At 37.8% G+C, this 13,900-nt stretch overlaps 1 protein-coding gene across 4 annotated transcripts in view; it reads left to right on the top strand.

Moving 5' to 3' along the window:
- Window positions 1-13,900, top strand: part of stxbp5a (syntaxin binding protein 5a (tomosyn)) — a 98,456-nt gene that overhangs the window by 28,158 nt on the left and 56,398 nt on the right. For all 4 annotated transcript variants that reach the window (XM_041976039.1, XM_041976038.1, XM_041976037.1 and 1 more), the window contains exon 3: window positions 12,037-12,118. In XM_041976039.1, the coding sequence (XP_041831973.1) occupies window positions 12,037-12,118 (82 nt within the window). The remainder of the gene's footprint in view (window positions 1-12,036; window positions 12,119-13,900) is intronic.

The raw sequence follows: 13,900 nt of genomic DNA, 5'->3' as shown, positions 1-13,900 counted from the left end.
ATCACCATTTTGCTGAAGTCTAGGATGTCATTTTTTTTGCTTGGTGTGTGTAGTTGTGAGCTGGTGTTTCAGGACGGCATCTGTGTGTTGCTTGCTTGCATTTCAGTATAATTGCTTGACAAGACTTATGCATCTTTTTTCTTTTCTTTATTTTGTGTGATTCTGAAATTCATGAGGGAGAGTAATCTTCATTGCTTCCTCGCTGTCTTTGTCATTGATGTATCATGTTCTGTGTGAACGCGTTGGTAGAGAGAGGGGAAAGGAAAACAAATGTAACAGAAATAAGGCATAGGGCCTCTTAAGTGCTACAATTTGTAAATCTCAAAAGCTGAAGATGTGAAGACTTCTGCCACTCCGGCTGATTTAGCTTGCAACCTTGGTGGGATTGCCATTGTGGATGCTGGTTGAAGTAATAACAAAAAAACCTGCCTAAAGTTTTCAAATTTTACTGACCAGTTTGTTGCTCCAGCAAATGAATAAATGAATTAATCAATAAATAAAACATTTTGCTATTTGTTGCTGTGAAGTTGCAGATTGAACCTCACCACAGATCCTATACCTCAGAGGTTCCCAACCCCGGTCCTCAAGGCCCACTGTCCTGCAGGTCTTAGATGTCTCCCTGCTGCAACACACCTGATTCAAATTAAATGGCTCTCTGACAAGCTCTGCACAAGTCCGCTAATGAGCCATTAATTTGAATCAGGTGGGTTGCAGCGGGGAGACATCTAAGACCTGCAGGATAGTGGGCCTTGAGGACCGGGGTTGGGGACCTCTGCTCTACCTGACCCTTCTTACCAAACAACAACATAAACACACTTCCAAGGTAATGTGGAAAAAAAGAGAGAAAACTTCCTCATTCAGATTGTGAATCCTCTACGACAAGGAGCACCAACTCTGGTCCTTGAGGGTCTACGTCCTGCAAGTTTTAGATGTTTCTTTGCCTCTTAACACAAATGAGATGGTTCTCCAACAGCTTGTGGTTGAGTTCTGCACAAGCCTGTTGAAGAACCATTTTTTTGGGTGTGTTAAAGCAGGAAACATCTGAAACCTGCAGGTCAATGGCCCTCTAAAGCTGGAGTTGGTGAGCCCTGCTCTAGGTGTTGATATTTTACATTTTCTGGTGAAACTGGGAAAGCATGTCATCTGTACTAGGGATGCTGGAGACTGATGTTCTTGTAAATGTCTAATTTTGTTCTCTTTATTCTGAAGGCTTGAGTGGACTAGCAATAAAAATCTGTTATCTGAAATGCAGAGTCTTACGTATTTTATTATTTATTATTAATGATATATACTTTTTTGTTCTGTTGCGTGTTGTCACTTGATCAAGTACAAGTACAAAACAAATCTGGCCACGGGTATTAAAGTAACCGTGAACCTTGAGAATGTGATTGGTCCTTTATCTGCGGTTTTTAGTTCAGAACTGTAGAACCATTTAAATACATTAATTTTAGCAAATGTAAAATAGGACTGTAAACTTATAAGGTGATGACATGATTATTTGTTACATTACACGCATTAGCAATTTCTGTTAAAATATATACATAAAAAGAACAGACTGAACATCATATGCCAAGTCAGTGACAAAGAGGCTAACTTATGCAAAGTCTGGCCATGACTCTGGTAACAACGTAGTGCAGGACACCAAACAGGACAGAATCAAGTTTTTTGTTTTTTATTATTTATTTCGGCATGCAAAGTGAAGGTAGGCTGCAGCAAAATAGATGGTTTGTAATGTGATGAAAAGCAGCTGAGCATAGTTCTTTGTCTGTATACAAAAAAGATCACTGCAAAATTTTGATTTATGTTTTTGTTGCGGAGCTTGTCTTACTTCTATCTCTCAGTTGTATTCACTTTAATGCCTCCAATTATTTTTGGGCTGTGATACCCTTACACTACTCCTTCCCATCTTCCTTTGCAACCCTGTCTCTGAGTGCAGCAGAGAGCACACAGATCTATGGCCATGCCCCCTCCCTGGCAGGGTGATGTATGAGTGACTAGCTTTAACGTCACTTCAGGCCCGACGTCATACCAGCTTGCCGCTCCCAGGCTATCTTTTTTTTGGTGTCTTCTTTCACTGTCACTCTCCTGCTCCTTCTCTAATCCATCCACCATGATTCTCCTCTTCTCTGTTTTTCTTCCTTTGTCTGTGTACGTTTCTTTGTGATATCAACTTTAGTTTACAGTTTCACCCTCACCTGGTACACTTCATCATATGCATGTTCTTTTGAGAAAATAGTTTGTTCTCCCCTACTATCCATCTGTATCCTACTCATTTCACTGTTTTCTCTCACAGACACTGAAATATATGGGGTATGACATGTTTATAGTAAGTAGACAAGCAGCGAGTTAGCCTTCCTCGCATGCGACATGCAAGCTTATTCCTTTTCGGTTACTCTTATCGATGCTATTCCTGGATACCATGGTCTCATAAAGCCATCACCCTGTTTCCCACAGCTAGTTTTCTAGCTGCTTTACTTTACCAGATGCCGGTTGACTCACCTTTTATTTGTCAGGAAAGTTGCCTGTGGCTTTGACAGAAATAGATATAAGAAGAGATGTATGAAAGTGAATTATCAGTCAACTTTGACTTCCAGAAATTTCATTGGACTTGACAAGACACGAAGCTGACCCACTTTCTGCTTTCGCTCCCCTTCCCGTCCTCTTGTCTTGCTGCTATCGCAGCCTGCGGTCAGTCTGTCAACTTTTAGAGTTAGTGCAGTGTGGTGAGAGGAATGCGGATTGAGATGGAGACCTTGGCTCAAGTGGATTATGGAATTCTCTTGTCAGCAACTGTGATGCATCTCTTACAAGGCCTGTCCCATTAAGATCAATCTGAGGCACTTCAGAGTAACTTTGAGTCATGTTTGTTAAAAATACTGGAAAACATGGTGGGCTGAGATGTCAAGGATCTTGTCTTGCAAAGTAGTGACTGTCATTGCAGCCTCTGAAGACCTGAGCTTTCATTGTAAATGTTGCTTGGGATAATAGGAACTTCATAACTATGAAACCTAAGCTTTGTTTTTAAACAGGAATTAGTTTCAGAGGGGACAATATGTCCTTAAATTGAAAAAATTGGATTTATTTATCAGACAAAGGAAGTTAAAACTCAGGGAAGGACACAGTTTTTAAACTTAAATGCTTCTCTTCTCTACGCAGTCAGGATATAGTCTAAATGTCTCATTGTTTAGCTCCAAACATCTGCATTAAAACATTAAATTAATTTATTTCTGTATCAAACAGTCCTCTATGTGTTCCCCTTGGGAAATTATAAAGAGTGCTCTGTTAATTAAATGTACATAATGCACACAGAAAAAAAATGCTATTATTGGAACGGTAAGTTCCCATAATACCTATGATCCTGTGAAATATTTAGTAAATGTTGTTATACCATGTCAAAAGCAAGCGGTGCATAAACAACCCACAGAAAATGAAATTCTGTTATTTTCCACCCTGCTGTGAAATCGAGGCAAAAGCACACTGCCAGAGGAGACGAGTGCTTATTGGAAATTTGTTTTTTGACTCAGCATTTTTAAACTGCTACCCATCGCCGCAGGTTTAAAAATACAAAATGTAAAAGCTTTCATGTCCTGGATAAAGACTGAATTACCATCAGACATCGAGACCAGCCAAAGTGGCATTCAGCTAAAAACATAAATGCAGTGTATTGCATTTAGGATGGAGTGTGCTTTCTCTGGTAATAATAATTCTTGTGCGGTAGGTAAACTAATCCTATGCTTGCCTATGTCTTGTACAAAGTTTTTATGTAAATTTGCAAAGCATCAGTAATTGATTTGTCTGTCATTTTGTTCCTACAAGCCACACATGACTACAGCTCTAAACTGAATATTTTTTTAAACATCTTGTTATCTACAATGTATTTTTATGAATTATTTTTCTTCTATTTTGCAGCTCATTACAGAAATATTGTATTTACTACAATTTGAAACAAACATATCAACCATAACCAAGAAAGTGAAACCAATTAAATACTTGATCTTTTTGTTATTATTTGAATACATGTGGTTATAGAGAGCATGTATTACCTGTAGGCTAGCTTGTAAATGTTTTTTTTTTTAGACTCAAATGCTTCTTTTATCAGTATCATTATGGCAACGTTAACTTTAAATTCTAAGAAAAGTGCATTTTCTTTTGGTGTGTTTGTGTGCTTGATGATGCTGTGCATGTGGGATGGCTGGCTCTCTTCAAACAGAAGGCAAAATGAGCAGTTTCAAAAGCACAACCTTAAATCCTTTCCTTTCCTCGCTCTTTCTAAGGCCCTGACAGATTTAGTTGCCAGGCAACATTAGGACAGAGCTTTCAATTAAGTCCCTTTGAGTTGACTGGTCTGTACTGTTGTTAGGTCCAAAGCATCCCGACTAATTACTAACGTGCATTTCTGTATGTATGGTCAGTAATGTCCAGTAAAGAGATGGATTAATTCTGTACAATGGGCACGTCAGTCTTCTTGGAGAAAGTAAACAAAACAAAAAAAAAAACTAAATGAAAGAGCGTGAAAAGGAAAGAAAAAGATTGTCGTCCCTTCCTCTTTAAATAAAATAATCATTGTTTTTGTAAAATGTATGCATTTATCAATGTATATTGAACTATTAAGATTTAAGGAGCCCATGTATGCAGGCACACTTACATGGTACATTAGGTCTTATGAAATTAAGATGCTGCAATTTAAGTGGCTGACACTTAAACTAATGAAAAAACAGATGACATAAGTGGAATCCTTTGAGTGTCCTCTGTTTTTATGAATCTGCAGTAATTCCGGTTAACTGGAAATCTTATGAGTAGCTCTTAGTGCTGGCAGCTGTTATTTGTAAGGTGAGGGACTTTGTTGAATATAATGTCATTTTGTGCTATTTTTATCCTGGCTGATTATTAGATTTCCGCTTTTAAGATTCTGCTTTAAGTTTATCTATTCCTCCACAGTTTCTACATCTGCATCTGTGCTTTGTAATTAATTACAAAGGTTTGAGATCAAGTCAACAAGGAAATTATGTGACACAAAACACCAACTTTACAATCACTTTTTCTTGCTGCCCTAGAAAAGTATACAAAAAACAAATAAAAGCAAACATACATTTAGAACACATTCCACTGGCCCACTCCAAGTCAGTGCCAGTTTAACCAGGGGTGAAACCAGGAGGATCGCTTACAAGTGTGGAAGTCTGGAAAGCATCAGGACCTTCTCATTTCATCCACCAGAATTGGTGCATGTTGATGAATGTTTTGCTTCCCTATTACAGTCATACCACACTTATTTATTCATGTGTTCCAGTGTAAAAATGGGAAGAATGTTAGTGAATGTTAAGACTTTCTGAACTATTGATTTGACCTTATGCCATATGTTTGATCCAAACGGTAAGACTGTCTGGCTGCTGTTGTAAGTTCTCTGTTTGAGTCAGGCAGGTTGTGTTTATTTTAATGTTCCCTATCTTGGTAATGACGTACATTTATAAATATACACAAATCTCTTTTTGGGCATGCAGTTTATTTAATTAGTTTCTGACATTTGGGTAAGTCATCTATCTTACTCATTTATAAGAATGTGCTTTGGAAATGTTTAATTTTATAAAGGTGCATGTTGTGACAACAGTAGCACTGTCATATTTATTCTGCTGATACACCAACACAAGATCATTTCCACTTCTTCTAGCCTTGCCTTCATGCAGCAAAATTTTAGTTGCTTGCCACATGACTGCAGCCTTTTATGCCCAGGTCGAGCAACGGCTATGCCTTCAAGTTGTTATCAGTCAAACCTGTCTGAATATAGGGTACAGAGAGAAATGCATTGTCTTTACTAGAAAGCATGCATTTCCTCCGAGAAAAAATATTTTAAGTAAAAGTTTATATTTTCAGTCTTACCTAATAGCACTAAAACTGTTCTTGTTAAAGTGATGAATGACATCCATTTAAATACAGACAAAGGCAGCATTCCTGTCTTACTTATATTGGTATATATATCTTAGTTGTGTTATAACCATAACATAAAATAGAATAGAATAGTCCTTTTTTGGCCACAACAATGTTTTTTCTAAAGTGTGCCACAAAGCTTGCCCTCATTTCAAACAGAACTGTATTTATTACTTAATTTCATGTGGTTAATCAATGTTGATTAAACTACTGACCCACACAGCTAGGTTCAGCCATGACTGACACACTGACCTGTTCAGGGTGTACCGAGCCTCTCACATAGTAGCAGCTGTGGTGGGCTCCACCGCGACTCAGCATTAGACTTAGCGGGTGTAGATAACGGAAGGATGGACAGTACACATGTGATCAGTGTGACTTCAATACGTAATGTACAGCAGGGATCCCCACCTCTGGTCCTCAAGGCCCACTGTCCAACAGACTTGCAATATCTCCCTGCTTTAACACACCTGACTCAAATTAATGGCTCATTAGCAGACTTGTGCAGAGCTTGTCAGAGTTCCATAATATGAGGGAGACATCTAATACCAGCAGGATAGGGGGACTTGAGGACCAAGGTTGGACAGCACTGATCTACAGCAAAAACTCAGAGGTGTAAGGGAAGTCAGCTTTACTAAATGTGTTTTTAAAATATCAATTTTGAATCTTAGAAAGTTAAACTTGCAAATCTTAAATTAATGTTTTTTTTCCCCCCTCTCACCCCTTATAAACAGGTAGATCACATTGCACTTACAATACATGCTGTCTGAATTCAAAAGAGATAGATTGTTAACTCTCAGACATTTACTGGGGTTCAAAGGGGTTGCTGGTGGCTATAAGTTTCTAGCTTTTTATGCCAAGCTGGGCACATGATGTAGTCAAATATTTGATTGTCACTGATTTGGTGGAACCCTCCTGTTCTCACAGTTCAATAGACTTCAGTGCCTATGGGGCTTATTGACTAAAATCCAGTGGAGCAGGTGGATCTTTTTTCTAGCTTGGAGCACAGATTTAGTCCTTTAAATACCATGTCATGGGGAGGACATCAAAGCTTAATTTACCTAAAAGACTCACAGTGTGGGTTTTTAGGAAGCGCAGAAGCTACTTCAACTTTGGTATCTGACTGGGGCTGGGCCAATGTGCTCGGCTTCAGTTTACGGCTGATTATAAGCTCTCTTTTAGACCAAAGACCACGGGTCTGTGAAACCGTGAGCTAATTACTAAACTTGTTAGCAAACATAGCTAAACATTAAGTAGCTGCAAACTGGCGACATGTTTAATATTCACCTACCTTTCAGTGGTAGTCAGCATATAGCTTTTTTTTTTAATAGATTCTGACTTTTAGTAAACATAAAAACATAATATCTGAAGCTAATATCATGTTCACATCTGATAAAATGCAGCACTTTGATATTGTTAACACACTTTACACACACTTTCTGCAGAAACATGTTATTTTACCCATTAATTTGAGTGTGGTTCTTTAAACTATAATACATGCCCCTGATCGTAAACCTTGCAGAACCGAGGCCTTCAGGAACTACAACTTCATATCCTAGCTTCCTAGCTAGTTGTAATTAAAGAGATAAAAATATTCCAGAGTACACATTGATAAGGATACTTGAGTTAACTGGCTGAAATGCTTAGTTTGTTAGCTTTCCTTTTTCTACAGTGTGTGCAGAATTATTAGGCAAATTAGTATTTTGATCACATCATCCTCTTTATGCATGTTGTTCTACTCCAACCGGTACAGGCTTGAAAGCCTACTACCAATTAAGCATATCAGGTGATGTGCATCTCTGTAATGAGAAGGGGTGTGGTCTAATGACATCAACACCCTATATCAGGTGTGCATAATTATTAGGCAACTTCCATTCCTTTGGTAAAATGGGTCAGAAGAGAGATTTGACGGACTCTGAAAAGTCAAAAATAGTGAGATGTCTTGCAGAGGGATGCAGCACTCTTAAAATTGCCAAGCTTTTGAGGCGTGATCATCGAACAATCAAGCGTTTCATTCAAAATAGTCAACAGGGTCGCAAGAAGCGTGTTGAAAAAAAAGGTGCAAAGTAACTGCCCATGAACTGAGGAAAATCAAGCGTGAAGCTGCCAAGATGCCATTGGCCACCAGTTTTGGCATATTTCAGAGCTGCAACATCACTGGAGCGCCAAGAAGCACAAGGTGTGCAATACTCTGGGACATGGCCAAGGTAAGGAAGGCTGAAAAACGACCACCACTGAACAAGACACACAAGATAAAATGTCAAGACTGGGCCACAAAATATCATAAGACTGATTTTTCTAAGGTTTTATGGACTGATGAAATGAGAGTGAGTCTTGATGGGCCAGATGGATGGGCCCGTGGCTGGATCAGTACAGGGCAGAGAGCTCCACTCAGACTCAGACGCCAGCAAGGTGGAGGTGGGATACTGGTGTGGGCTGGTATCATCAAAGATGAGCTTGTGGGACCTTTTCGGGTTGAGGATGGAGTCAAGCTCAACTCCCAGTCCTACTGCCAGTTTCTGGAAGACACCTTCAAGCAGTGGTACAGGAAGAAGTCAGCATCGTTCAAGAAAAACATGATTTTCATGCAGGACAATGCTCCATCACACGCATCCAAGTACTCCACTGCGTGGCTGGCCAGAAAAGGTCTAAAAGAAGAAAAAATAATGACATGGCCTCCTTGTTCAACTGATCTTAACCCATAGAGAACCTGTGGTCCCTCATCAAATGTGAGATCTACAGGGAGGGAAAACAGTGTCTGGGAGGCTGTGGTTGCTGCTGCACGCAATGTTGATCGTGAACAGATCAAGACACTGACAGAATCTATGGATGGCAGGCTTTTGAGTGTCCTCGCAAAGAAAGGCGGTTATATTGGTCACTGATTTGTTTTTGAATGCCAGAAATGTATATTTGTAAATTTTGAGTTGTTATATTGGTTTCCCTGGTGAAAATAAATAAGTGAAATGGGTATATATTTGGTTTTTCTTAAGTTGCCTAATAATTATGCACAGTAATAGTCACCTGCACACACAGATATCCTCCTAAGATACTAAAACTAAAAAAGCCCCACTCCAACTTCCAAAAATATTCAGCTTTGATATTTATGAGTCTTTTGTGTTCATTGCGAACATAGTTGTTGTTCTATAATAAAATTAATCCTCAAAAATACAACTTGCCTAATAATTCTGCACACCCTGTAAAAGTAGCTGGCTGGAAAATATGCAGATGAAAACCCCAAAAAACAAACGATGGACATTTTTGCAAACCAGGTCAGTCATATCAGAGATTTAACATTTATAACTATTTTCTAAAAGATGTGGAAGATCATTGGTCATATGATCAGACATGGCCTATTTTTTGTAATAATTGGCTGTTGGAAGCTCACTATTGATTACTTGTGGATGGTCACACACACCTGGCAACTACACATATTAAAGCTTAATGAATTTCACTAATGGCTGTAATGTAACAGTATAGTAAAGACGAACTTAATTATTGTTTACATCATAATTTTAAGTAAGCTCCTACCATATTTTGTTGTTGTTGATGACATTATCATCGTTTTTTTTTTATTATTTTTTTTCTTTTAGTTTTAGTTATTCCTCTCTGTTGTCTATGAGTATATAGTTCCCAAATACTTTCTCTCATGTTGGCTATTAAATCTTTATTCATCAGTACCTTCATGGGTCAAGCTGCTGCAGTTGGATAGCTCTATAGGCAATTTACAGCAGCTGGCCACATGTGGAAGCTCGCTACTCCTCCACTCTCAGACATAATGATGAGCAATAGTGTTAACACCAAGCTGCCATACCCCCATGTGCCCCTTCATGAAAAATTACCACCCCCCACTTCAGTCCTCATTCTCATGAGAAGAATGAATGGAAATAATCAGTAAACTCACCCATTCACCGTCCTTGATATACGAAATTTGTTATTCTGTCAGTCCTCTTCAGTCAGGATGCTTCAGTCCTTTCCTCTTTTCCTGCTTCTCTCTTTTCCTGGTGTCCGTCCTTCTGCCTTAATTCTCTCTCTCTTCTCTTTCTGAATATTTTATCTGAGTTGTCAGTGTCACTTCGACTGTATCCTCTCCCTGCTGTTCCTCTTTGCTATTATTTCATCATCTCCTCACATAATATACACTTCTTCCCTGCTGATTATTTTCCATATATTTGAATATTTCACCCGTCCTATCATATGTTCTTCATTTTAACTCTGTTACCTTTCTAGTTTTTCACACTTGTTATGCCTGTGTCTCCCTGTTTTGTTTTGACTCAATATATTTATTCCTTTAAATCACTGTCCTTGAACATAGCTGTCATGATTGTGGGTTCAGTGTTTCCTACTATATAATTTATATAATATAAATAAAATTTTATTTAGTGTGACCTGGGGCTTCTGGGAAGTTCATAAGATAAAATGAAATCTAAGACCAATGGGAGTTCATTTATTTAGTTGACCTTAAAATCAACAAACAAATATCTAATTCAGATATTTTAAACACAGCAATGTGGGCTCTTATTCTGCTTTTAGTCTATTTTAGTGCTGCTGAGTTTAAGAGCAGCTGTAGCTGAGCTATTCTTCCTTGGAGAAGACCAGAAAGCAGGACATTGCTCTGGTCAGTGTGGCAGATAATGCCACAGAGTGACTTGAGAGCGTAAGGCGCTCTGTGTCATTGTTAATCAGATAAAATGCATTAAGGGGCATTTCTAATGTGAGACTGAAAACTGAAATTTCAGTGAGAAAATACATTTTTAATTTTCTCCGGTGGGTTAAATGCAAGTGCTTTTTTTTTTTCTTTCTCTGAGCCTCAAAACTAGTGACCAATAATTCAACTTTTTTCTATTTCAGTTGGAGAAAGTATTCTGCTGTTCATGAAATAACATAAAAAAACAGTTAAATTTGAAATTTATTTAACCGAAAGCCCCTTGAAATGCAACATCTGGTTTTCAAGGGGGTCCATGAAAGCAAAAGATACACAACACATATATGGTACAAATATGGTATTAAAGGGTCGTGGGTCATCAGGAAACACTAATGAAAACTGTGTGGCATCAGCATCTTTTTGGTCAATGTTGCCGTGCCTCCAGGTGACACATAGAAACTAAAGAAGTCCCATAAGAAGCTTAAGCTCAAGGACTGCCATAATTTCTTCAGCTAAATAAAGGTCAATCTGAAATCATTGTCTTTGGAAACAAAGATGAACTACCACAGATTAGTGCCCAGCTTCAGTTAGCAATGTTAAGTTCAACAAATCAAGCTTTACGTCTTGGTGTCATTTTGGTCTCTGAAAAGCTCAAATCAAAGTAATCAAATCAGCTTTTATCCCCTGAAGATTAAAAATTCATATAAGCAGACTAATCGCTGAGTGTGATTTAGAAAAACTTAACAATGCTTTTGTTTTAAGTAGATTTGACTACTGTAACAGAGTTTTTATAGGTGTCTCTGAAAAACCACAAAGACTAGTAATCCACAATGCTGCTGCTCATGTCCTCACAAAGATCAGATAAGGGGAATGTATCACTCCGGTTCTCAGATCTCCATCTGGCTTCCTGTGCATCAAAGAATTGATTTTAAAATTTTGTCGCTGGTCCACAAGGCACTGAATGGCTCTGGGCCAAAATATATATCAGACCTGCAGACGCCATATAAGCCACAGAGGTTTTTTTTAAGATCATCTGGGTCAAGTTTGCTTTCCATCCTGAGAGTTAAAACTACATAAGGAGAATCTGCACTTGTTTATATGTATATATATATATATATATATATATATATATATATATATATATATATATATATATATATATATATATTCATATATATATTCATTGTTTGAACTAAATCTCTGCTTCTTTCAGTCTGACACCCTGGAGTTTTAATAGATTTTGTAAGGCATATTACCATTATAGTGGTTAATTTGTTTGACAGATGTTCTTATAACAATAATCAGCTGAAAACAGTTGCTGTTATGAGAATCATAATACTGAGACACCTTTTTAGTGGTGTCACATTTGAAGAGGTACACTACATAATAAGATGATGACTTGAGCTGAACACACTTTTGGTTTGGTGACTTATTCTGCTGGTCAAACTGTAAATTCCTTAACTCAGCTCCTTCAGGTTTGGTCGTCCTGGTGTGGAGTGTTACTGTCAGCATGAGAGTGGATCAGCTGTCATCCAGCTACAGTTTCTCATCAATGAGGTAGGTCACACAACCAGAGAAGCTGTTCTAGGAAGATAAGCCACATTTCCATTGGCTAATACACATATAAAAGAATGGGGAAAAACAAACAAACAAAAAAAAAACTTTTACAAATGCACAAAATAAATTTGAAAGCCACCACAGTAGTTTTTCTTGTTTTTGCTTTCTTATGGTAAGGGCTCTTGTTTCTGGTTAGAACAACTTATCTTTTTTTACTGAGTTACATCAACTTCAACAAATTTGAATCCTGCCACCTTCTGGTGAATCTAAACTTTAAAAAGTAAGGAAATATGTGTTTGGTTGATTATTTTATTGTTGGAAAGCCTGATTAGTCACCTTTACAATGAGGTACAACATGTAAGCAGTGTGCATTTGTGGAATAAGCAACACGGATGTGAGCAGTGTCCCAAAGCTCTTCTAAAATTCCCTGCAATATTCTTCTGTTGGTATTCACTCATTTAGAGCTTCAAGTGCTGCCAGGTGGTCAGTCACACATGTATGACTGGTGCCTAATTGGTAGACAAACATATTGTAATGACATTCTGGAGCCAGTAATCCCATATCTAAAGAATCTTCAGAATAACTCCATCCTCTTGGATGATAGCACAACAGAACCAGGATCATCATCAAGTACCTCCAGAATGTGGGAACAGAGAGGCCTGCTGTGAGTCCACAACTCAACCCAATTGAATACTTGTGGGATCAACTTGGGTGTGATGTGCATGCCAGAGTGACCAGCACAACCACGCTGACTTAACCTTCAACATATCCATGTTGAGGAATGAGAAGTCATCCCATAGGAAAATGTGACCAGGCTGGTGACCAGCATGAGGTGGTGGTGCTGTTTTTTTTTTTCTCTTATTACTGTGGGAAAGTGCAATCATCCAATCCACCAAGCAGCTCAAAGTAAGAATAAAAATACCAGCAGGAAACTACTGCAGGGGATTTTAGCACATTTTCTGGTGCTACTACCCCCATGTTTACCTGTACGGCTTATTCCACGGAAGCTCAATCTTTAAAAATTACCCTTTGTTGTAATAGTGACTAATAAAGCTTTTCAGTTCTGTATAATAAAACATCAATTGGTATCATTAAAGGGAATAAATAACTGACCAAACCCAGATTTCTTTGTTTTTGTGCTGAGCGTATAAAACAGTTTATTGACTTCACACTAGTGTTTGGAAATGTTTTTCAATTCTTTTTTGCAATTTTTTTTAAACTTTCACAACAGATTTGTTCTGCCAGCAAATGAAAACCTAGCTACTGTATTGTCTGAGAAACCATAAAGACATGAAATAATTAGGACATACATAAGAGCTATGGGGTTTGCATATTTAACCACTAAGATATGAAAAATCAAACTCCCTCTGTAATGACAATATTCTTTACTTTAAGCACTTAAAACCAGTACTTTGCTCATATTTTAGTGGTATTGTGTTAATTGTTGAATATAAGCACTGAGAGCCTGATCTATTTAAACAATGTTTTAAACAAATATAGATAAGGAAAAAGAGAATTGGAATATTTTGCAAGAAAATTCATTCATGTTTTTTTAGATTGTTTTATACCCTTTGTCTCCACTCACCCTTTAAAATGACAGCCAGAAGAAACCACCCCAGGGCTCATTAAGTCTTTTAAATAAAAACAAATAGACAGTTTTACCCATTTGTCATTTTAAGCTACAAGCTATGCAGAAAAATAAAAAAAAGCATGTTTTGAGCGATCATTGGTGAGCTTGAAATATGACAGCAGTAACAAATACCTCTAGGCCTAAGTCACTTA

The sequence above is a fragment of the Melanotaenia boesemani genome, chromosome 22 (assembly GCF_017639745.1).
Source record: "Melanotaenia boesemani isolate fMelBoe1 chromosome 22, fMelBoe1.pri, whole genome shotgun sequence".
Classification (NCBI taxonomy): Eukaryota; Metazoa; Chordata; class Actinopteri; order Atheriniformes; family Melanotaeniidae; genus Melanotaenia; species Melanotaenia boesemani.
This window is presented reverse-complemented; position numbering and strand designations above follow the sequence as displayed.